This window comes from Solea solea, chromosome 8 (assembly GCF_958295425.1).
Source record: "Solea solea chromosome 8, fSolSol10.1, whole genome shotgun sequence".
NCBI classification, from domain to species: Eukaryota; Metazoa; Chordata; class Actinopteri; order Pleuronectiformes; family Soleidae; genus Solea; species Solea solea.
The window spans coordinates 17,384,065-17,407,849 of record NC_081141.1 but is presented as its reverse complement, the minus strand read 5'-3'; the positions used below and the strand labels follow the sequence as shown (position 1 = coordinate 17,407,849).

Below are 23,785 nucleotides of genomic sequence, written 5' to 3'. Positions count from 1 at the left end.
TTATACGAATGTATGTATGTGTTGGGGTTGTAAGAAAGTATTAACATATTTATCAAAATATTGTAATATTTCATGGCATGATACTGTCTGTCCGTCGATTATTCCACTTATTGGTGGTGTAATGCTAGTTAATGGGGAAATACTGTGAGCAGAATGTCAGCGGTTTCCTCTAATGCTGCACTCACGTCTTTAGAGCTTACACCACCACAGGCCTATAAGCGCATCTTCTTCACATCCTCTTTACTGTCATTAGCAGTGACTCCGTCTGACTCTGAGTTCACTGTCCAATCCTGGAGATGAGAATGTGAATTGTAGAAGTTCAGCCTCAGTATAAGTTACTTTCTTTGCACAATCTGCCTCCTGCATTGCCGCAAAATAAGCAACTGGGTATTGCTTGAAAGGATCTTTACGTCCTGTAATTATAGATAATATGAGAACCTGTTTATGGCTTAGCATGCTTTTGTTCAAATCAGGCTGACTCTGCCTGTTTGGAAAAGTCATCCTTTAGGTTTTGCAGAGCACTGACTGCCACCATGACAGGTTGTTTTCCTGCCGTTAATGATGAAGCCCAGCGGGTAGCCAGAGTGAATCCTGCTCTCTCAAGCCGGCAGAATGATGCACAGTAATCCTCTGCAGGGATTTGCTCTGCATTGCCTTCTGAACCTCTACCACCCAGATTAATATATCTCTCGTTCATACTTCCTGATTTGTTTTCTCTATTTCTGTCTCTTCCTCATATTTCTTCCGTCTCTTCCGCCAAACATCTCTCTCTCATGTCAAGTTTTTCTGAGGCTCTCAGACACTAAATCTCCTGTCACATCTGAAGACCTTTCCTGGCAATGATCCTTAAGCTCATCAGCTGACACAGTATGCAGCACGCTTGCTTGGGATATGGACTAGTTTCTTGGCAAGTGACAGGCACGGATTGGGCCTGCTTACCTTGCAGTTTACACGGGCAAATATTTAATATGGCTGGATTTAAAATGCAAGAGATGGGTTTTAATACTATAATCTCTGGGATGATGGTTTCCCATGATTCAGTAGTCATGTCTAGCATAGGGATGAGGGTGGGATGTTTGTTGTTGCAGTTGTGTTATGGCTCAATTCACATGGGTTCTGTCTCACCGCTGCTATGTTTTATGCCTGAGATGATGAATATTGGACCAATCTGTGTTTGTTGTTGTTTTAATATTGAGAGATTTTGATGAAAATGTTTTGAAATATGTGTCAAACAAACGGATGTTACAAAAAAGACACACACACACACTCATACCACTGTTGGCGACACACTCACCAAAAATAATAATAATAATCATACTTTAGGGATATGAAACAACAACAGCATAACTAAGCAAATAAATACTTGTAGTTGTACTTGAAGTTGATCTCAAATGGGTTGACAATCTGAAAACAATTAGCAGTACATACTGTAGTACATCCATAGCTATAAATGTGTGTAAACAATACATTATAAGAGCTGGAGGCATCATCAAAGACAAAGAAAACCTCATACAACCAGTTTTTGAAGCTAGGTGGAGTTGATGACTTCCAGTCCTCGAGGATAATTTTTTTTCAGTATAATTCCCATCATTAGAGCTTTATGAATGTGTGAAGGAAGCGCTAGAGAGGCTTGTGAACATCCAGAAAAAGCCCTATCTCTGTCAGGAGTTAGAGCCTTGTGATAAACAAACCTTTTTATGAATGTGTGGGGGGCTTGTGGGTGTGTATAATCAGCATGTGTGTGTGTCTGTAGTTTCTCTTCCTGTCTGTTGAAACACCATTTGATGCAGGGACGCCTTGCTAATGTCACTTCCTTGTAATGCCGTTGTCAACTCTAAACTGCGAGACACTTTTGTCTCAAAGCGGCAAAGCTATGAAATCACTCTGTGGGTTCAAAGAGTAAGGCTCAACTTCAGCATTCACTTTGACTGGCTACAAACACCTCTTCCACTTTTGGTTATGATACCACTGGATTTTACAGCATCTAGGAATATGAGGATCAATATAAAAAGGATCTATGCACTGCATCGCGACTCAGTTTCAACAGAAAGCATTTAGTATCAGTAGGTGCTCACTGCAGGTTCCCATTTCCGGAGTGCGCCATTTTGTGCGCTTCCTTTTTTACGTTACCGCTTTTAAGTTTTCAGCAGGGTAAGTCCACAATGTTCATATGAACAACATGAAACATTATAATGTGATTATTAACATGCTTGGTTGCTGTAAATGCTGTGATTTATCACTAATGTGGCTGCAGTTGGATTTTTGTCATTCTTAATATCGTTCTTCTCTCCATCATTTCACCACTTAGCATTGAGCACAGTGATGATGCTTTCATGTCTTTTTTTTTTTTAATGTTTAAAAAGCTCCTTTTATTCTCCTCGACCATGTGGCTCAATGAGTTTTGTCAGACGTACACTTGTAGTTCTTCCTGCTTTTAAAACAAACCCCATTCTCATAAAGTCATCACCTATAAAAATCAGTAATGAGTAAGCTGATGGTGAACAAGTCTGGCTGCTGATTTGGCAAGAGGAGTTAGTTTCATGCAAGCTCCCTCTCGTGACTCCACGGAGCAGCAGGCACTGATCAAAGGCATGCATACATTTGCATTCATTTGTATTTTTTAGCTTCCATACCAATCAAGAAAAATAAGCCACGCTACACCGATTGTTTGAACTTTGAGACACAGAGATGCACATATGGAGAAGGTCGCCACTGTAGAGACACTTGTCAAGTTTGACGCCTCCTCCGCCTCAAACGCATCAAAAGGCCTGTCTTTTAAAATAATAATGATTCAGTTGTTCCGTCTCGCTTGCTGCTTTCTGCTTCCTTCATGTTGCATGGAAAGCATTGATACCAACTCATGTGGTACAATTTGCTCACAACTGCTCTGCAGAGAAAAATATCCCTTAGGGGAAATCGATGTGTAAAAACTTGTCTGAAGGCAAAAGGAATTTGCTCTGTTGAGCACAGCAGTGACTCATGTTGTTGCTGCAGTTATCATTACCTTCTCTGTTGTATGTGAGTGTGTATGCCACTGGCTAATTTCTCTCTCTCTCTCTCTTTCTCACTACTGTATATGCTTTACACTATGTTTCCATTAGGACGAGGACTATATGCTTTCGTCACCATCAGTTTGCACCGACAATACTTGTGTGCCAATTTATTGCGAGTATTGAGATTCAATAGTATCGATAATTGCAGTTTAAAAGAACAAAAAAACAAAGCTCATCGCATATCAGTCATTCTGACATTTATCTGAATTGAGAATGTGTTTATAAAGTTAACTGCTTCTAGGGGTGTAAATCAGGGTACCTCACGATACGATACGCTATACATGGTCCACGATACCAATAATATCACGATACAACTATTCTATGATAATCAATATATTGCAATCATATAGCGATGCATCACGATACCTGTCTAAGTAAAAGTTAAAAGTGCGGCATTTCTCTATTTATTCACAACATAGAGAACAAAGTGCAAAAGGTTTATGTATTGAACGTGGATGGGGCATCTCTTAACTTGGCTTTCTCCATCATTATTCTGCTGTGAACTCCCTCCTCTTCGACCAGGTAACTTCCGCCCAAGTCTCACTCATTCATTTGAGCAACGCCACCTCGAGGAGACATCACATAGCGACGCCCGGCGAGTGAAACTGGCAGGGACTGTTTACTTTAGAGCACCTCAATTTATTAATTAAAATATTGATATTTGCCCTAACGTGTCTATCGGTTATCGTATTGCACAAGGAAGGCCGACGATATATCACAAAATCAATATTTTGACCCACCTGCTACATTAACTGCTCTTGCTAATAATGAACTAAATACAATACAATCAGGCCAAGAAAGTAAATAAAGTGTTTTAGCGTTGCCTACTAACTGCTCACTGAGCTAGTACTGTAGAAAAGTAAAATGTTGGGCCAAAGTGAACAGAGCCTCTCAAAACATAAGCCTTTGAGTTGAAATGCTACTATAAATGAAACCGAAAAATGTCTTTTCAAAACCCTGGATTGCAGAAAACACTCATTAACAGAACTTCTGGAAGGTAAATTGGTAACTGCTACATTTAGCTGTTTCAGTTCAGTAAGCCTGGAGAAATATCCCAATACAGAAGTCTCATAGGAGAATATCAACCCATTTTTACTGTATACAGAAGTGATTGCAGCCGTTTCTTTGATCCGCTCAGGCTCTGTAGCGTGAGTCATCTAAAAATAGGTTAGCTGAGGGGAAAAAGAAGTGTGATACAGGCCAGTTTGTTCCAGCTTCTGTATATGCAGGTGCTCATAACTTCTTTTCCTCGACAGGCATGAGGTGTTGGAAAAATAATCATGATTCATCAGGTTTGGTCTAACCTCCTGCACCTATTCCACATTTTCATTTTACTCCGTCCTCGCTCCTGCGTTGAATATGTGAATATGATGACTAAGGACTGTACAACATTTCATCTACTTTGTTTGAAACAATTGCTTTTGCCTTCGTCACCCTAACCCAAACTTACCCTACTTTATTCTATGAAAAGTAAAGTCATATCATAGTGTGGTGGTTTTTCATTGTTGATTTGCTGTTTTGTTCCTGTGACTGACCAGCATCCACGTGCTTTTTGGCTGTGCAGTGTAACTCTCTCTTTTTTTGGATATTTTATCGTGTTTTTTTCTTCCTCCATTTCCTTCTTCAGCCCCAGTCATATGACGCAGTGGAGCCCCTGGACCTGGAGGAGTTCTTGATGTCACAGCTACGAAGTGGACACTCGGACCTCATGCACGAACTAGGAGACTTTCCTGAGGATGACCTGGAAGTGGAGCAGGTGGAGAAGGAGTGTCGCACTGTCAGATTCTCTGTTCCTGAGGATGGGTGCGTTGCAGACCGACAGTAGACTGTGGCATAAAACGAACGAGTTACTAGGTTACCCAATAAACAGGTTTTGAATATAAAACAGTATATGAATGAATGGAACACAAGTTCCATTGTCTACCGCTTTATCCTCCACATGAGGGTTGCAGGTTGCTAGGGACTAAAACCCCAACTCAGGGAACAGTAGCCAACCCGTTCTATCCCCGAAGACACAGGCTGCCTATACTAACAAAAATGATTTATTCATACAATTTCTCATTATGTCAAAAGTCATGTAGTTGCAACATTAAAATATCAAAACACTGTTAAATCAGAGGACTAAAAGAGTTTGTACGAATCTCTCAAATCACTACAACAATGTCTGTTACTGAGCACAGTATTTAAAACATTCACTTGTCCCACACCTTGATGTGCATACTGAATAAAGATAAACCAAGGAATGCTGAGTTGTCAGTTGTCTGTGAATGTCTCCTTGCATATCTTTTTATTCTCCTCCTCATCGTTGTCCTTCTCCTTGTAGAGTGGAGTTGGAGCCCCATGTCAGAGACTGCGTGAAGAGCTACATCCAGCCATGGCTTGTGGTTTCTCGGAGGTAAATGTATGCTTTGACTCAGATACCTGTAGTCATTCATCGGTACATCGGGATATAAACGTTGAAACACCACTTAATATTCTTAAATGAATTGATGTTCAAATAATGAAGGCTGCTTATTATAGATACTAAAAACAAAACAAATCGGAGACTGTAGTAGCCGACTAGGTACAGTTTGTTTGCTTTTAGACTGTGCAACAGCTGCCAACTGTCTGAGAAGTTGCATGTGTTTGTCTAACAGGAAACAAACGGCCTGACTGAGAGAGCCTGATAAACATTATAGTGGGATCCTCTGTCTGATTCTGATAGTGCTTGGTTTATCTCTTTCTCTCTCTCTCTCTCACCTACACTCACACACACTAGACTAGACTCACACTGAGCATGTTGCGCAAGACTTCAGTTTGTGTTGTTATCAGGATTGATTAAAAGGGCAGAGGTGTATCTGTTGTAACCATGTGTGTTGTTTTTTTCTGCCTGCTTGCGTGTGTGTGTTTGTGTGTGTGTGTAAAGGTGCCAGGGGGATGGCTGGGGCGCATATTCAGAGCGAGATGGATTACACAAACTCCTCCGGAAACAGACTTTCGAGTCCGATGTCCAGCCAGAAAAGCAACTGAAACCAGTAAGGAGAAATCAATGCAATTCATTCACTGAATTTTCACTTTCAAACTAAGAAGTTTGCAATTTCTACAAAGCTTTATTTAATTAACTAATACATCTTTAGTGTAAGAAAATATTACTTATTCTTATTGAAGTTTCACAAAGTCTGTGTATGTTAGCCAACACTCACTCAATAAAGGAGAAGTGTTTGCCCTTGAATCTTTTTCAGCTTATGCTTCACTCTATAACCAGTTTTAAAGCAGTAACACACTTTAATTTAGTGTGAAGTAACAACTGTGTAACAGTGTGAAGAAACAAAAGTTGAAAAAGTTAACATTGAATGTTTTAAATGATAGTTATGGAGCGTTAGTGACACTTGTAGGTGGATCTATGAGAGCGAGAGATGCTGCAGCTTTGCTGATTTGTGGGCTTGTCATTATGCTAAGCTAAGCTAAGTGCCTTCCTGTCCTGGCTCCTTAATTATTGAACAGACATACAGATTGGTATCACTCTTCTCATCTCACGCTTGGCAAGAAAGTAAATATGTAGCTGTTTCCCAAAAAATGTCAAACTGCTGCTTTGTCACTTTTTTGGGGAAGGGGGAAAAAAGCTGTATGAGCTTTAGAATCATACTCAAAGGAATTTACTTAAAGTGTCTTTTGTGAGGTGGAGATATTAGTGAGAGCTGTATTGTAGTCCGTACTGATCAATGCCAGCATGACTGAATGTGAGATGTGAGGGAGGGGTGTGAGAATGGGGCGGGGGGAGGAAGCTTTAATAGTGAGCACAACAGTGTTTTGTTAGTCATCACACACTTGCCACTGTGGTACTAGTCTTGATTATAATAAATGCCCCCAATTGCAAAATTGCAAAAAGTGTTGTGTTCTCACTTAACTTGAAAGGAATGTTTTGTTCAAATGTTTTTTTTTAAATCAGAAGCTCACATCTGCATCAGGACATGACCTCTTAGTTTCATTACAAATTCATGCCTTGGTTGTCCATTGATGTGATTTTGAGCCAGGTTCCCATCCTCTCTCTCCACTTCCCTTTTCTAAGTGGCCAAATCTTGAGCTTCTTGCGTCAGGCAGTCACAGCCAATCCAACTCTCAGTCACTGCCACTCTCAGCCTCAAGCTACTTACCCAACCAGCTCTCCTCACCAGCCAGCCCCCCCTTCTGTTGCATCCTTGCCAATTCTGGTTAATCACTCAAACCAAAGGGCCCTCATTACCGCCATGGGCTTCTGCATAATCTACATGCCAGAAAGCAAAGGGACAGAGCAGGGAAGAACAGCACTATTGTTCCTCTGCGCTTAATAGGTTGCTTTTATGGTCCAGGCTGCTTTAGAAACAGCCCTGGGATCATGGTGTGATGGTACTGTGGAGCCTCAACAGGGTGAAGCGTCGCCAGAGTGGAAGCTTGGTCTGTCCTTGCCTGTGGTGTTAGAACTGGGTTTGAGACTGATGGGTGATGGGAGTGAAAGAGACAGGGACAGAGGGGTGGGTAGCGGGACTGACCCAAACAGTATGTAGCATGGGAGCAGTGAGGGTATGACTTACCCCAAAGCTAAGTCTGAGTGATTCCTCATGGTCCCTGTGACAAACTGGGTCCTCCTACTGATGAACAAATGATGTTTTATTCTGTTATTTTTAGTCTCGAGGAGGATTAATAGCTTTCATTTCTCTATATCACTGTATCTGCAAAGGTATTTTATGAGCAGGAGTTCATGTAATAATATAATGACATTACAATACAACAATAATATAAAGAGAAAGCTGAAACAAATGAAAGCAAAGATTGGTTTGCTTAAAACAAGAAAGTCAAACTATATACGAATATAGTATTCAATCAATTCATCACATTTCTTTTTAGCTCTAATGTTAAACAACCTTTGTTCATGAAAGACTTTTAATAGGGTCCAAAAAAAAGGAAAAACGTTGGTTATTACATGCTTTTCTCATCAGATTCCTAAAGACATATTTTTAAATCCAGGGTGTTTATGTTAAAATCAGATTTTTGTTATTCATATATGCTTGTATCACTTGGTGGTCATGGCATCTATGCCTCAAATCAGTAAATTAGGATTAACTCTGCAAGTTGATGCCATGGCCTGCTGCTTCTTTTTGTCCAACAGTCTGTAACCTTAATGTCAACCTGGATGTCAAAAAATATGCAGTTTGTTGCGTGCAGCTTATCGTTGGTCACTGTTCCTCTGGTTCAGTGGCTCAGCTCGGTCCTTTTTACTACTATAATCCAAGCCGGCTGGGAGAGCTCCAATTACAGAATTTGATAAGTTAATGCACAACGTGTCGATATAACAGGCAACAAGTGAGTACTACCACCCCACATGTAGTACAGGACGTTGGAAGGTCAAATGAAAAATGCACACAATTGTCTGACTATACATGTTCAACATATACTAACACCAACCATGCGTCATTACACAAAGACTATTCTGAACATATGCTACATACTAGTCAACAATGAATGAGCTTTGATCAGGAACAACAAGAAAGACTGTCATTGTCTCAGGCCAAAACGTCTGTCTAAATGCCCGTTTGTTGTCTCTGCTGACAGCATGTCCATGGAGGCTGCATTTTGAATAAAGTGTATGTTGGCGAGTATTCATTAAATGCAGTGTTGAGTGTCGAGGTGATACTTGGAGGACCAGCTGGTGCTTGTTGAGGCAGAGTTCACACATGACTCTCTGTATTTCTCAGTAAAGCAGTGTTTAGTTCTCAGGTTCAGATTCAGAAAACTTTATTCATTCCTGAACGGCAGTTCAATTTTCTACAGTTCACCAGCGACAGTTAAAAACAGAGTACCAAAAGTGCGACATTAATCAAGCACAATAGGCATCAGAGTCTAGGAACTATGTCAAAAAAGAAAATAAATACAGTAAGTAAATATTCTCAGTGAAACCCAGTAAATCACAATATTTAAAATGCTAACCAACTACTCAGCATTCAGCAGTGTTGCCCGGTGAGATCCCCACTCTGCAAACAGGCTGTAGTGTGATTGAAAACACTACGAAGGGCCCCTGTGAATTCTACTGCTCCAAAAACATGGTCATTCAGCTGTAGGGTGGGAACATTGCTTCTTGCCTCACCCGCCCCTGTGCTGCTAGTGCGCACACACACACACACACACACACACACACACAAACTCTTCCTCAATCACAGCACACCACCAAACAAAAGCACAATTATAACATCAACAACAACAAAAATCTCCTAACCTTGCACACTGCACCTTTTAAAGATATCCACCAATGTATTATTTTTTTATTTCCTTGACCCATTTTTTTTTTTTTTGTATTGCTCAATCTCTCCCCCTCACGTCTTTTCATTACTCACCCTTTTCTTTCTGTCCTGCCCCCAACCCCTGGCCCCCACCCACCACCCTTCTTTCTGTCTTTGCCCTAGGTCAAGTCTCCAACTCTAGCTGGGCTGAGTGATGACTCTGGCCGGACGCTGACCTCCTCTGACTTTAACCTTCGGTGTTTAACTCCGGACCAGCGAGTGGAGGGTCTGCTGGCCTTCAGCAGCCATGAGGAGCTGGACCGTTTTAACCAGGAGGCACGGCAGGGAAACAGACACCCTGAGCTGTTTGCACTGTACCCACCAGCTGATGAGGTGAGACAAGGAGTCAAAGTACATAGGGGTGAGGGTTTTAAAGAAGACCTACATACCGCATACTGAGTATCATATCTGCTCATCCCAGCCACAAAAAAACCTTTGGGAATTTAGACTATAGTGGAAAAAAGTAATCTGTAGATATCACATTGGTCTCTGGGGAATCATAATACACATTTTTCTGGTATATCATATATGAACATTACTAAGGGCTTAATGATTTCTTGATCAGGTTTCCCATAAAAGGGATTTCAGTCTCAAGAGACTTCCTGGTTAAATAATGGGTAAACAAATAAAATAAAAAAAAGAAAGAAATATTTCAAATATAAATGTGCCCATTCTGATGTTGACTTACAACTTTAAAATGGAAAAACCTCCTTTCTTTCGCTTTTTATATTGACTTTTTTTTTTGATGAATTTGTGTTCCAGGAAGATGCAGTGGAGATCCGGCCCATTCCTGACTGCCCAAAAGAACACACTGGAGACCGCATCCTGGTCAGATGCCAGGCCATCAAGTATGTCATACATATTCGTTATAATGTAGGAGGGAGAACAGCGCTAACATTTAAACAGCTGTCTTCTGTTTCACTCAGAAATTGGACAAGAAACCAGCTGTTGGTGGTGTTTAAATGTAAATAAATTATCCCCTCCGTTCATGAAAATGACTTAGAATTCTTGTGTGTCACATTTGATCATGAATTAAGAGTCTGAGTGGCTGTCTCAAAATGACATGCAAGTAGATGAGATGGATAGAGCATTGTGGGAGGGTGGAGGAGTGCTGTGCAGGAATTGTTCTGCAGAAAATCACTGTTCCTCCCTGTCCCTGAGGGATTGGTGTACACTGCACACACACACACACACACACACACACATACAAAAACTGCCAATGTTTGAGTTGAATGCATTTTTCAGCTTGCAATGGTTTGGCAGCTTCATTTCAGCTCCTTTGACCCTCATTTCAAACATGTCATCACTTACTCTAATCCATGTTGTCACTTCTCATCATAACAATATTTCACAGTAATAGAATAGAAGAGGCAGAAATAGGATAGAATTTGAGCACAACAGCTGGAAGTACTTACTGGAAATACTGATCTTCACTATACCTTGTATCTTTGCCTCACTCACTACAATTGAATAGCTAAATAACATTTCTCCTCTTTGGATTCACAGGTTTGAGATTGACATTGAGCCTGTATTTGCCACAATGGCCTTGTACGACCTGAAAGAGAAGAAAAAGGTGAGGAAAATCTAATCTTGCCTCAGGGTTTTCTCTAATTTAAGAAATATGATAGTTTGGAAACCTTTCTTTGTGTTTTGTTATGGAAACTGTCAGAATGTCTCTCAGATGATGTTGGGTCTACTTGTACTCGTGATCACTGCTCTTGTATGTACCATGTTAGGTTTTCAACAACAGAGTCTTAGTGCATAATACACAATCAATGCCTCATGTGTATCAGAACCATTTTAAAACTACACTTAAATAAACGAAACACAGAATAAACACAAATACATGTAATTCTCATGTTTTTTTGTAATATCATAACACAAAATGCTGTTGTTTTAAAATCTAAACCTCCTATATAACACTTTTGTAACTATTCTCTATCAATTTAAATCGGTGTGGATTAATAGGGAACAGCACCCATTTTTAAAAGCACAAGTCCTTTCTGAGATGGTAATTAATTGTGTTTTAGTGCAAGAGGCCTCCTTGTCTTGCCTGCTGCTGTGTATGAATGGGAGTGAGAGGAAAGTTGTTCCATCGCACTTTTGAGTCATACAAGTCATTTTAGATCAGTGTCCATATGCGGCTCTGAAGCTAAGAAAGCAAATATGTGGTGACAGTTGTAAAATATGGCAAAAAAATTTGGTCATAGGTAAATGAACACAAACTGAAAGCAACCTAATAGATCCTAACTTTATTTAATAAACAGTCTCAAGTCAAAAAAGTTGCATTCAAACATCTGTTGTGTATAAAAATTGCATTTATGGCATGTTTTTCTTCCTTCACCTCATGTTGATGAATGGCGGTCTAAGTGGTAGTAAGGGGGAACACAAGGTTTTTATGTCTCCTCATCCTCACATATTTATACTCCTGGGGTGGTCGTGTTTTGGTTCTTTCACCAGTAATACTGCGCTACATTTTCCCAGTCAACCATTCTGAGCTGTGATGGCTGTTTGCATGTTTTCTGTGGATTTGCACAGCTGGATTTTTTGGGTGAAGGGGATGGAAGGACTTAGTTTGTACTTAAGTGCTCATGGATCTCTCAGATGAGATGGGGTTTATTAAGCCTCCGGCCTTTCCCTCGTCTCAGTGCTGCCCAGCTGTTGTCTAGCTTGATGCTCTAACACAGACAGTCAAGTTCAATAAAGCAATTTAACAGCCCCTTATTTTGGAAATTATCTATTAATAGTAAAGGCTGATCTTGGGATGCGAATAAGGCAATATACAGTATCAAGTAAAAGGTTTGGACACACCTTCCTATACGATTCTTTATTTGATTCTTTATTTGTTTTTATTTCCTACATTGTAGAATAATACTGAAGACATCCAAACTATGAAGGAGCACATGTGGAAGTATGTAGTAAACAAAACAAGTGTTAAAGAAACCAGAATGTGTTTTATATTTTAGATTCTTCAAAGTAGCCACATTGTGCTTTGATGGCAGCCTTGCACATTCCTGGCATTTTCTCATTCAGCTTCACGAGCTAGTCACCTGGAATGGTTTTCCAACTGTCTTGAAGGAGTTTGCGGAGGTTCCCATTATGTTTGATACCATCAGTTGTGTTGTGCAGGTCTGCTATTTGACTACTGTCTGTATAATCTTTATAATGGCAAGAGCGACTCGACTAAGCAAAGAGTAACGACAGGGCACCATTACTTTAAGACATGAAGGTCAGTCAATCTGGAACATTTCAAGAAATTTGAACGTATCCTCAAATTCAGTCACAAAGAACATCAAACGCTACGATGAAACTGGCTCTCATGAGTATCGCCCCATGAAAGGAAGACCGAGTTACCTCTGAATGAGAAGGTGTGTTCAGACTTCTGACTGGTTCTGTATGTCATTCACTGACGTTTGAAGGATATACAGAAATCCACATTATCACAGGCCATCTTGTTAAAGGTTTATTCTATTATTCTATTCTATTCTATTCTATACTATCCAACTTAATTCAACTTCATGCTGAGTAGGAGAGACACTTCCAGACTGTAAAAGAGTTTAAAGATGTGTCCCTGTGTGAGTGAAGAAGAGAATGTTGAGCTTGTTTTGTCTGTGATTTAATTGTGTTAAATCTGTCATCCTTTTTATTGCCCTTTTGCTTCAAATCACCATTTGTCTGTTGTTCCTCCTGAAGAGTGTCATGTTTCTTATTATCTCATTTCTACTTCCTCTGTGCAGATATTCTGTTTCCTGCATCACATGCTCTCTCCTGTCTCCCGTGTCCCATGGGGAATTATGTTGCTATGTCTGTTTTTGGTTTTCATTCGCGTCAGTTTTGTTGTCGCACATCTGTGAAATCTTCAGCAGATGTTCAGTTAATTCCATATAAAACTAGGGCTATTAATCATGTCCCTCTGGTCCCTCAGCCGAGGTGCAGTCACAGAATCTGACCCAGCAAGTGGTCAACTTATGGTATCAGGTTCATGGATATATAAAAAAAAAACCACTCAAACAAAACAAAAATGATATGTTTATACTAACGACAGGTAACAAAAAGTGATCAGAACAAGACATTAAGACATACAGTATCTGGTGGCTACTCTGCAAGTGTTTGTCTCCTGCTGTTTATTTAATCTTATTATTATCACTAAATGAATAAGTGCTATTACACAATAGGTCCATAGGTATTGCTTAAAATGAGTCAGAGAAGATGCCAAATCATGCAACATGGCTGCTAATACTTAAAAAAGTAAGAAAAAAAAGAAAAGAAAAGAAAAGAAGCCAAGTTTTGAAACAATGTGCATCTGAAAACAATGTTATCTTATATCACGTTTTTGAATTGTAAACACACACACACACACACGCAGACTTGACAAGTTTTCCATATAAGTCAGCTGTCTTTGATTTTTTTTTTTAGCAAGGATTTCTACAAAGTTATTTGTCAGTGAGAGGTAGAGTCGTCCACTGAGACCATCTGAAACAAATGTTCTAATCTGTACCTCATGTTAAAGTGAACCGGGTCATTTCAATCAAAATAAACGTGTGCAGGGGTTTATTTTTTCAAGCTTTTTGGGCAATATTAACAGGATAAGTTAGATTTTACCAAAACCAACTGTGATCTACCAAGATTACATCTCCAGAGTGTGTCATTTGATCACAGTATCCCTTTAAGATACTGGCTTGTTTTTGGCGAACGAGCAGTCTGCCTTGGTGTGGTCAGTGTAATGGACGTCCTACGGGATGAGCAGAATGAAAAAGAGCAGTTAATGGCTTTCCAGTGAATAGTATCACATGACACATATGGCCAGACCAGACCAAGACATATGGCTGTGTTCCTAGCCTCAGGTCATTGGGGATCTGAGTGGAGAAACAGTAGCGTGGACTGAACAGATGATATTTCAGGATCAGTATTTGGTTTATATGAAACTATGTGTCTTTTCTATACCAATTCCTTTAGTTTTGGCTGTCGTGTGTAACTTTTTATTTATTCATTTACACATCACAATACTGATAAAGCCTATCAACACCACGCGACTCTCTCTGTGTTTCTCAGTGTGGCGGTATTTGGAACACATGTGGCCTGGTGGCATTCCACGCATGGCAGGGCATGTTATGTCACAAATGTTGCAGGCAAGGAGGCGGAAACCACACCAGCTACATGAAAGTGGTGTCTACTGCTAAAAATGAACCTTGATGTGAAGTCAGGCAGCGCAATCATATTTTAATCACGAGCAAGGATTTTTGGCTTCCCTGTGGAAAGTGACCTTCTACCAATAGAATGCAAAGCAAGTCAAGTGCTCCCTAAACAACCGCCTGATTACATGTCTGCATGAGCCAATAACAACTGCTGCTGTTCCTGCACCAGCACTGAATATACTGCAATGAAAAAACATTTGTCATAAAAATCATTGCATAATCTTGATTTCAATGTTGATGAAAAAAATAGTCGTAATAATAATTTTTTGCCATAATTGTTCAGAAATGTTGTCACTGTCTATCTTCTTACAGATATCGGAGAACTTCTACTGTGATCTGAATTCAGAACAGTTTAAAAATTTCTTGAAAACTCACACGCCGCAAGTGGATCAGTCCACTCTGGCCAGATCTGCCGTCTTCTCTGTCACCTACCCTTCCCCAGATATCTACCTGGTCATCAAGGTAACAATGAAATCCATAGCAGCTATTAAAAAAAGACCAATAACAGTGTGTAGCACTTTTATATACCCTGTAATTCAGTGTTACACCTCTTCCTCCGCATACTGAGCCTTTGCCATTGACCTATAGATTTCCTTTTTTGTCATTAATGCTGAGCTGTTGATTTGGCTAATGTACTTCCTGCGTGTGTTCCAGCTTGAGAAGGTTCTCCAGCAGGGAGAGATCAGTGACTGTGCTGACCCTTACATGACACTGAGAGAATCTGACTCTTCAAAGGTAATGCGATCATTTCTGCTTGTGTCACTTTACACAAATCACTATAAATGTTATGAACAATTTGTCTTTCTAAAGGTAAGTCATTCATTGTATATTTTATTCCTAGAACAAGGACAAGCTCGAGAAGCTGCGAGGCCAGGCGGAGGCTTTCTGCCACAGGCTGGGTCGCTATCGCATGCCTTTTGCTTGGGCGACTGTTAATGTCATGGAGGTCATCTCAACTGCTGCGATAGACCGTGATGTCACAGACTCCGATAGTTTAAGAGGTGTGTGCTTGTGTGTTGACCTTATGAGTGCCTATGCTTGACAGGAACCCTTTGTGATTACTTTGCATTTTTATAGGTCTTTCCTTTGATTGTGTGTATCATGTGACCTATCACCTTTTCCATTTTTTATTTTTTCTTCAGCTAAATCCAGCAGCATTGACCGGAAGACACAGCTTCCCAGGAGGAACTCTGAACGTTTCAGCACCATCGATGATCAATTTTGTAACATTTCCTCCTTCAAACCTGCGACAATCACTATCAGCACCATCTTCAAACAGGTTGGACACGCAGGCAATCTGGCTGACATGTAAAAAATGTGACAGAGATATTGACAGTGTTGACAGCCTGGCCTTGTCTCATTATTTGGTAGAATCTGCTATGTTAAGGACTCCAGTTTCTAGTACCTTCTCTATGACATTAGATAAAATCAAGTGTCATTCATTGACTCATCTGCAAAGCATATTTCATTTATTTTCTTACAAGCAAAGGCTGCAACTGAACTCGTATCCTAATGCTGTATTGTGCACAATTCACTCATTAACTGGCTTTTAAATTGACTGTTTGTGTGTGTGTGTGTGTGTGTGTATGTACATTTGTATGTCTCAGGAAGGAGATCGTTTGAGTGATGAGGACTTACTCAAGTTTCTGGCTGATATCAAGAAAAACTCTACTCCACAGAGAAGAATTAAGACAATACCAGGTCATCTCTCATTCCATAATTTTATTTTATTTTATTTTGTAGTGTTAAGAAGATGTATAACCTCTTTCATGTATGTACATGGAATTATGAAGCTACAGCCAGCAGCCACTTTGCTTAGCCTGACTGGACAGAGACTTCAATTTATCAGTGTGCAGTGTAAACAATGACACATTGTGGGTTAGCTTGTGTGCCATACAATCATAAAATCTATGATTTTGCAGAGACTCCAGGAAATTGCTTTAAAAGAAATTCATGTTAGCACACAATACAAAGACTCCTTAATTGTTTTTTTTGTACATTTCAAATATTTTTCCTCCTTTATTTTCTTTTCACAAACAATGCTACATAACTTCTTCCAGAAAAATGTATCAGTATAAAAAAAATGTGGTAACACTTTATATTAAGGAACCCATATTCACCATTAACTGGGTGCTTACTAACATGCATAAGTAGCATACTAGCCCTTTATTAGTAATTACTAAGCACGCATTAACACCTTATTCTACATAACCTTATTCTACCTCTATGACGACATGAATTAAGATTTTTCCAGATTAAGGTGTTAATATGTGCTTAATAATTACTAATAGGGCTAGTGTGCTACTTATATGCATGTTAGTAAGCACCTAGTTAATGGTGAATATGTGTTCCTTAATATAAAGTGTTACCAAAAATGTATACAAATAAAAATAACTTCACTTAACTTAACTTACTGATTAGCCACAAAAATAAAATAGGTTGTTGTTGTTCAAGTGTGAGCTTATCTCGTGTCTTTTAGGTTCCATAAAACTGGACATGTCTCCGGTCATCGATACGCCGCTGGGATGTTTGTCCACTGAGCTCATCCCTCTCATACCAGTGGCAGAGAAAAACATTCGTCCTGTGAAAGAGGTGCTGGAGTTCCCATCCAATGAGGTTTATGTCCCTCACACCATTTACAGGTGAGTCAGCGGCCATGCTATGTCACTGAGTGACCACATACTTGTTTCTGTTCATACAACAAAACAACCTGATCCAACAAGCATGTTTTTAAAAAAAGATAGTCACAGGAAACCGCTTATGCCTTCATCCCCCACAGTATCAATTAAAAAAAGATGGTTTTTAAAAAACAAATGAGTCACAGCCTGCAGTTTGAACAGGTTTGTTAGCTCTTGCAGTTTTTATAGCTCTGGAAAGCCAGAAGCGACGAGAGCAGTCATGCTATGCTTGTCGCTCAAGAGCTGACATCACTTTGAGCATTTGCTCCTTTTCGGGTATTTTTAGGCATTTCTGTTCATGAAACCTGCAAAACTGCAGTGTAGTTCAACGGTAACAAGGCAGCCTGTGTCAGCGGGGGCTCACTTCTACTCAAAGTTCAGTTCTAAAATGGTTCCTCTTGTTACAGAACATTAGTTACTTCATGTGTGAACAAATCCTCTGTAGGGTAATTACATGCTATTGTTCTCTCAGCATTTGTACAGTAGATTGTGTGGTAGGTCCTCATATTCAAGATTTCAGGACCAGATTACAGTGTTGTATTTAAACCACGAAAGGCAACTCTAAATTACTGGTTGTTTTGATTTTTCTGTGACATGTACTGTCACCTTACCATTACATGACCAAGTTGTTTTCTAAGAAAACAGTGCCACCTAGTGATGTACATTATAACTGCTTTTTTTAAATGTAATAATTTAACATTAAGTCTCTCTGTGTCATTATCCCCACGTGTCTCTGTAGGAACCTCCTCTTCATTTACCCTCAGAGGCTCAACTTTGTCAACAGACTGACATCAGCGAGAAACATCACGATCAAAATGCAGTTTATGAGCGGAGAAGACCCCAGCTGTTCCCTGCCTGTGAGTGCTGCTGTTTATGATCACTGTGTACCTCATGAACAATTAGAACGTCTGGAAATACATACACCGATGTTATGACGTTACTGTACATTGCTCAGCGTTAATCTGAGCCGGATCTGAATGCAAGAAGCCTCAGTTACACTAATCAAAGCATTACTGATGTTGTATTGTGCCATAAGACAAATTCAAATCTTGATTAATACACCGGTAATTTGTGTTTATTCTCTTTATTCTCAGGTCATTTTTGGAAAATCAGGTGGCCCTGAATTTTTGCACCAAGTCTACACTCCCGTTACCTACCATAACAAGCAAGTACACTTTACTGATTATATTATTTGTGACAGCCTCATTTTGTTATATAGACAGTCTGAGTAACTGCTCATCTCTCCTCCCTCCATCTCTCAGGTCTCCAGACTTTTATGAGGAGGTGAAGCTGGCTCTCCCAGCGTTCCTGACGGCGAAACATCACTTGCTTTTCACTTTCTACCACATCAGCTGCCAACAGAAGCAGAACCAGAGCAGCAGCTGTGAGACCCTCATCGGATACTCCGTGAGTAGCTATATATATATATATAAATAGAGAAAAATGTTATTAGTAATGTACAGAATGTCAGTTAACAAATGATTTATGACATTTAATAGTAATACAAGACAAACAAAATTAAGAAAGATTAAAGAAATATAAAGCAAAACAATGATTTAGATCAGGTTGCCAGGTATTGTATACTGCATTACTTCTCAAATAGTGGGGCAGACCCCCCTGGGGTGTGCGGTGAGGTATCGGGGGGGCGTGAGAGGCAGGGTGGGACAACTCATATAGATAAATAAATAAATATTATCAGCTTCTCAAAAGTTTTTCAATACAGGGGGGATGTGAAAAGCAATCTGTCCTCTAGGGGGGGCATGACAGAAAATAATAGTGAACCACTGGTATACTGTCTGATAAAATGCCTGTAGCTGACATACTGTTTGGCTGCTGTTTGCCTCTGATCCAGTGGCTGCCCATACTGCATAATGACCGGCTGCAGACCGGTCAGTTCTGTCTACCCATTGTCTTGGATCGACTACCTGTCAACTATTCACTGCACACACCCGAGGTATGTACGTCCATCATTGCACAGAGAGAGCAGAGACCTGGATCACCACTAAAATCAAATACTCCATTTCATACATGTAGGGCTGGGCGATATGAGCAAAAAAGTTAAGATCAAGGCTATTTGCCTCAGTCTATATTGGAACAATGACTGTACAATGATAAAAGACACGTTTTTTTCTCTTAAGTGAACATCTTCAGTGATTTAAAATGTGTTTTTTATATCAAGAAAACACTGGATAAACAAACATTTCTAAGGTAATCCATTAAATGTCAATGCTGTGTCATACGTCAAAGAATTTTTGTGCAATGCATAAACACATTATCGTTATGTACTGAAAGTTTTATTGTGATATTGGCCAGCCCTACCACGTAAAGGAGCATTTTAAAAGGTCATGAGAGGGAGAAACATGCAGACTGACACACGGTTATATTCCCTGTGTAGAAACTTCCTCCTCAGGCTGCTTCAGTTAAGTGGATGGAGGGTCATAAAGGACTTTTCAACCTGGAGATCCAGGCTGTGTCATCTGTACACACACAGGTGAGTTATGGTTGAACGCACAAACACAAACACAGTGTTTGTGTAGGATGACTGCACCAAACATTAATGTACACCCACATGACGTCTGCTTCTATCATCGTCCCTCTTATCGCCCACATTGTTACCACTCATGCAATTTCTGTACCAGGACAACCACCTGGAGCGCTTCTTCACGCTTTGCCATGCCTTGGAGGGCGGAGCTACATTCCCTCTGCGCGTTCGAGAAGAGAAAATTCCAGAGAACAAGCTGGAGCATGAGCTGAAGCTCAGCATCGTCTCCCTGTCCTCATCCAGTTTAGAGCCTCTGGTCCTCTTCCTTCACCTGGTGTTGGATAAACTCTTCACCCTCATCATGCAGCCCATGGTCATTGCTGGCCAGACCGGTGAGAGAGTACATCCAATTAAATGATTGGGTGTTGATATCAGTGAAATATCAGAAATATCAGTGAAAGAGTTAACTGGTTTCCCGTAACTCGTATCTTTTTATGTGTATATATTTTTGGAAATGTTCATCGTGTTAGTTCGGCTAACACATGTGACAGACATGTGGTCTGAGAGTGGGGAATTTTGAAGAGATGAACAACTGTAGTTTAAAGTCTTCATTTTACAATTCAGAGACTAGTGTCTATAGCTGAATGATATTGACAACATGATATCCTTTTTGTTAAAATACCACAAGACCATATTATTGTTTTTCCAGTTATTGACCAGTTTATCCAGTAATGTATCCATTTATATTTGTCCATTAATTGGTTTACATACTGGCAACCACCACTAAGAATATGAACTCATGTTTTGAAGCCTCCAGAATTATATTAGTAATAGTAATGTGACTGCTTGCAACTGGAAGTTAGCAACCTGGCTTCTATTGGCTGATACCAGCTGCCAATCACACTGATGTCCACTCATGTGCCGTGCTTTATCATCTGTTTTCTTCTAAATAAAGGAATAGAAGTTACAAAATTGACATGTTTTATTGAAGAAGAGCTGAAACTAGAAGGCTGAGACATTAACTCCTCAGGAAAATGTTTACAGATGTTATACATCAAGTAAGGAGGCAAAGTGTCCTATAGACTTCCATTGAAACTGACTTTGCAACCAGCAGAGTCGCCTCCTGGTGGCTATTCAATATATTTTTACTTCCTTCGGTGAACCAGAAGACTATGTCCACTTTGTATATATATGTACTATGTACTGTACCTGAAATTCTTAAAAGTTAACAGGCATTTTTCATGATCATTTACTAATAAACTCATGTTTACCACTGTCTTCTACAGCCAATCTGGCACAGATAGCCTTCGAATCAGTGGTGTCCATTGTCAACAGTCTTCATAACAGCCAGGAGTTGATCAGGGACCAGCAGGGGAGGAACAGCCTCTTGGCGACTTACCTTTACTGGGTGTTTCGTCTGCCTGACCCCCCTCAAGATGTGCCTAATGCAGGTAGTGACACATTGATTTCTCAACATGAATTTGCTTACTTTTTCCTCCGTATGGCAAATGTCCTGTGACTGTATCTGTTTTGATTATTTTAAGAGCTGAAGACTCGTATGTGTGTGTGTGTTTGTCAATGTATCTGTGGTTAGGTTCAGGGGGTGTGACATCTTCGACAGAGATTCGTTACAGCACCATGGGTCGGGCCACAGCAGCCACAGTTGGGAATATGCTTCTCCAATCCAGACTCCGCAGCAGCAGTAACCCTGACATCCCTGGCCCTCACACCTCTGCTGAAGATGCTGAGATTAAAAACATCTTCAATGCCAAGGTACACCCGGTTTCATTACATTACGTTACATGTCATTTAGCAGACGCGTTTATCTAAAGCGACTTACAAGGGAATTGAGTACAATCAGCCAGGGGTGGAGTTGAACTTGCGACCATGAAGTCTTTTGCACACAGGGTACCGGTCTTAACCACTGAGCCACTCCACCTCCGTCATCATCATCAATCCCATTTGATCAAAACAAATCTCTCTGAAGGTCAGGAGACTTGAATTTTCCTCACTTGTGGAGGCTTTTCTAGATGCTGAGAGACTATTTTGTATTGTTTGTGTACTCTTAGAGGCCAATAACATTGATTTTAAGATTTTTTAACATGATTTTAAAATGGATCCTTTTGCCATAATGTTCTCTGAAAGCCAGTTCCATCGCCAGGCTCTTAAATGGTTTTACATATTTAACAAACTACACGGTGCAGCAACATTTCACTGCCACTCCAGCAAAAAGAAAAATGTGTCAGTGATACATTTTGTGGTTTAATGTCATAACTTACTGTAAAAATGTAACATGTTTCACGTCTTAATACAAACCTGTCTGGGAGGACGGCTGGAGATAACGGATTAATTAAGGATTAGGGCTCATTATGATTGTAACAGTAGTATTGTTGTGGCTCTCTTCTTCCACACAAACCCTTTTGAGTGTGACACACATATGAAGAGTGCGTGGATCTTATGTGATATGTTATGAGTCTTTCACTCAAAACAATACTTTTAATTTATCTGTTGGTGTGGAGGGGAGTAACTTGTTTTGGACGTGTAATCAATAATCCGGTGTCCACTGTGCCACTCGTATTTGAGTTCAGAGACCCAATTAATCACATGCACAGCACAGTTCAGTCCAGTATTCATCACAGGTAAGTATTTACATTCCCGACCAACTGGAGGTAGCATCATTTCTTATTGATCAGCTGGAGAATCATGGTTTCACCATCTGAACTGCATCCAGAACGGTTGACCCGAAGTACCGCAAGGCATTTGCTTAAGTTCCTTGATCCTGTGGATTCACATTTATTCACCAATCTTTTCATGTTACAACCTACAACCGGACGTTTTTTTATAATAAACTATTGCGTTAAAAAAGAAGTAACCACTTAATAATAACCTGATAATAACAGGCTGCTGTAACATGCACACTCATCTGTGTATCTCACCACACTCCCTAATACACACAAACCCCCCCCCAGTAATTTGCAATTCATTCCCTCAGTACATTAGGTATTGTAATAGACCACGAGCCACCCACTCTAATGAAAGCATCCATCATGTTCAACGTGATGATAGATCCTGCGTGTGTTTTCGTCCCCAGGGTCTCAACAACCCTGGCTGCCGCATGTCCACCTATGTGGAAGTAAACAACCACCAGAATCTCGCAGGAAACACACGTCCCTCAAACAGAAAGGTGAAAAGCTTTCACTTCTCAATTTTGACTCAGATTTTCTCAACAACACAACATGTTGGATTTTGATCATTATCAGTACCTTTGAAGCATTGAGAAAAAAAAAAAGGGTTTATATCAATAAGTGTCAGTGGGAAAATGAAACATCTTTGTTAAAAGCATAATTGGATGTCAGTAAATATTATATTTATTCTTTTTATGTACCTCATAGTAATTGATTGATGGTATGTCACAAATGTGAACCTACTTAATCAATGCTGTCAGAATTATCAGTACATTGCAGACTCTGAACAGCTTGAGTTTTAGACATTAACACAAGTGACCACATGGGGGCAGTGTGACACTAAGTATAGCAGTACTGTCGCTCTTTTTATTCCCTGGTCAATGCTCAGCCAGAAATGATTTCCTAGTTAGTTGCTAGAGATGTACTGTATTAATTTAATCAGCGGTCACCAAAAAGGCCGGGTCTCACTGTAGTTTGTGTGTTTTCTGTCTTACAGCAGTTTCATGAGGAGCTGGCCCTACAGATGGTCGTCAGCACGGGGGTCTGCAGAGAGAACGTGTATAAATATGCCTGGTTCTTCTTTGAATTACTGGTCAGTTTGTGTTTCTGTGTGTTTGTGTATTAAACATGACTGTTGGCTTTATAGTGTGATGAAGGACACGTTGATAATCACTTCTTGGGCGTTGAAAGTTTCACGTTCACTCTGATGCCTCCCATTCACTATTTCTTCAGTCTAAAAGACACTCACTTAAGCTGTGACGGTATCTTTAGTCATTTGAATGAAAAACGAGAATAGAATATGATCAATGAAGATTTCATTGTCGGGCCACATTTTTTATCAAATCAACTTTGCATCTGTCACGTTACTTGGCAAGTTGAGTGATTGTGTGTTAATCATC

The 23,785-nt window shown here is 40.0% G+C and overlaps 1 protein-coding gene across 2 annotated transcripts in view; it reads left to right on the top strand.

Moving 5' to 3' along the window:
• Window positions 1-23,785, top strand: part of dock8 (dedicator of cytokinesis 8) — a 52,511-nt gene that overhangs the window by 8,721 nt on the left and 20,005 nt on the right. Inside the window, exons 1-23 of one of the 2 annotated variants that reach the window (XM_058635809.1) lie at window positions 1,868-2,151; window positions 4,681-4,856; window positions 5,377-5,448; window positions 5,959-6,067; window positions 9,470-9,679; window positions 10,109-10,194; window positions 10,853-10,919; window positions 14,854-15,003; window positions 15,196-15,276; window positions 15,383-15,542; window positions 15,684-15,820; window positions 16,149-16,242; window positions 17,021-17,183; window positions 17,959-18,076; window positions 18,314-18,384; window positions 18,482-18,626; window positions 19,072-19,173; window positions 19,615-19,710; window positions 19,859-20,093; window positions 20,988-21,152; window positions 21,296-21,474; window positions 22,793-22,885; window positions 23,383-23,478. In XM_058635809.1, the coding sequence (XP_058491792.1) occupies window positions 4,729-4,856; window positions 5,377-5,448; window positions 5,959-6,067; window positions 9,470-9,679; window positions 10,109-10,194; window positions 10,853-10,919; window positions 14,854-15,003; window positions 15,196-15,276; window positions 15,383-15,542; window positions 15,684-15,820; window positions 16,149-16,242; window positions 17,021-17,183; window positions 17,959-18,076; window positions 18,314-18,384; window positions 18,482-18,626; window positions 19,072-19,173; window positions 19,615-19,710; window positions 19,859-20,093; window positions 20,988-21,152; window positions 21,296-21,474; window positions 22,793-22,885; window positions 23,383-23,478 (2,757 nt within the window). In that variant the 5' untranslated portion in view covers window positions 1,868-2,151; window positions 4,681-4,728. Of the gene's footprint in view, window positions 1-1,867; window positions 2,152-4,680; window positions 4,857-5,376; window positions 5,449-5,958; window positions 6,068-9,469; window positions 9,680-10,108; window positions 10,195-10,852; window positions 10,920-14,853; window positions 15,004-15,195; window positions 15,277-15,382; window positions 15,543-15,683; window positions 15,821-16,148; window positions 16,243-17,020; window positions 17,184-17,958; window positions 18,077-18,313; window positions 18,385-18,481; window positions 18,627-19,071; window positions 19,174-19,614; window positions 19,711-19,858; window positions 20,094-20,987; window positions 21,153-21,295; window positions 21,475-22,792; window positions 22,886-23,382; window positions 23,479-23,785 lie in introns of those variants that run through there. The other variant, XM_058635808.1, reaches the window with a different exon arrangement.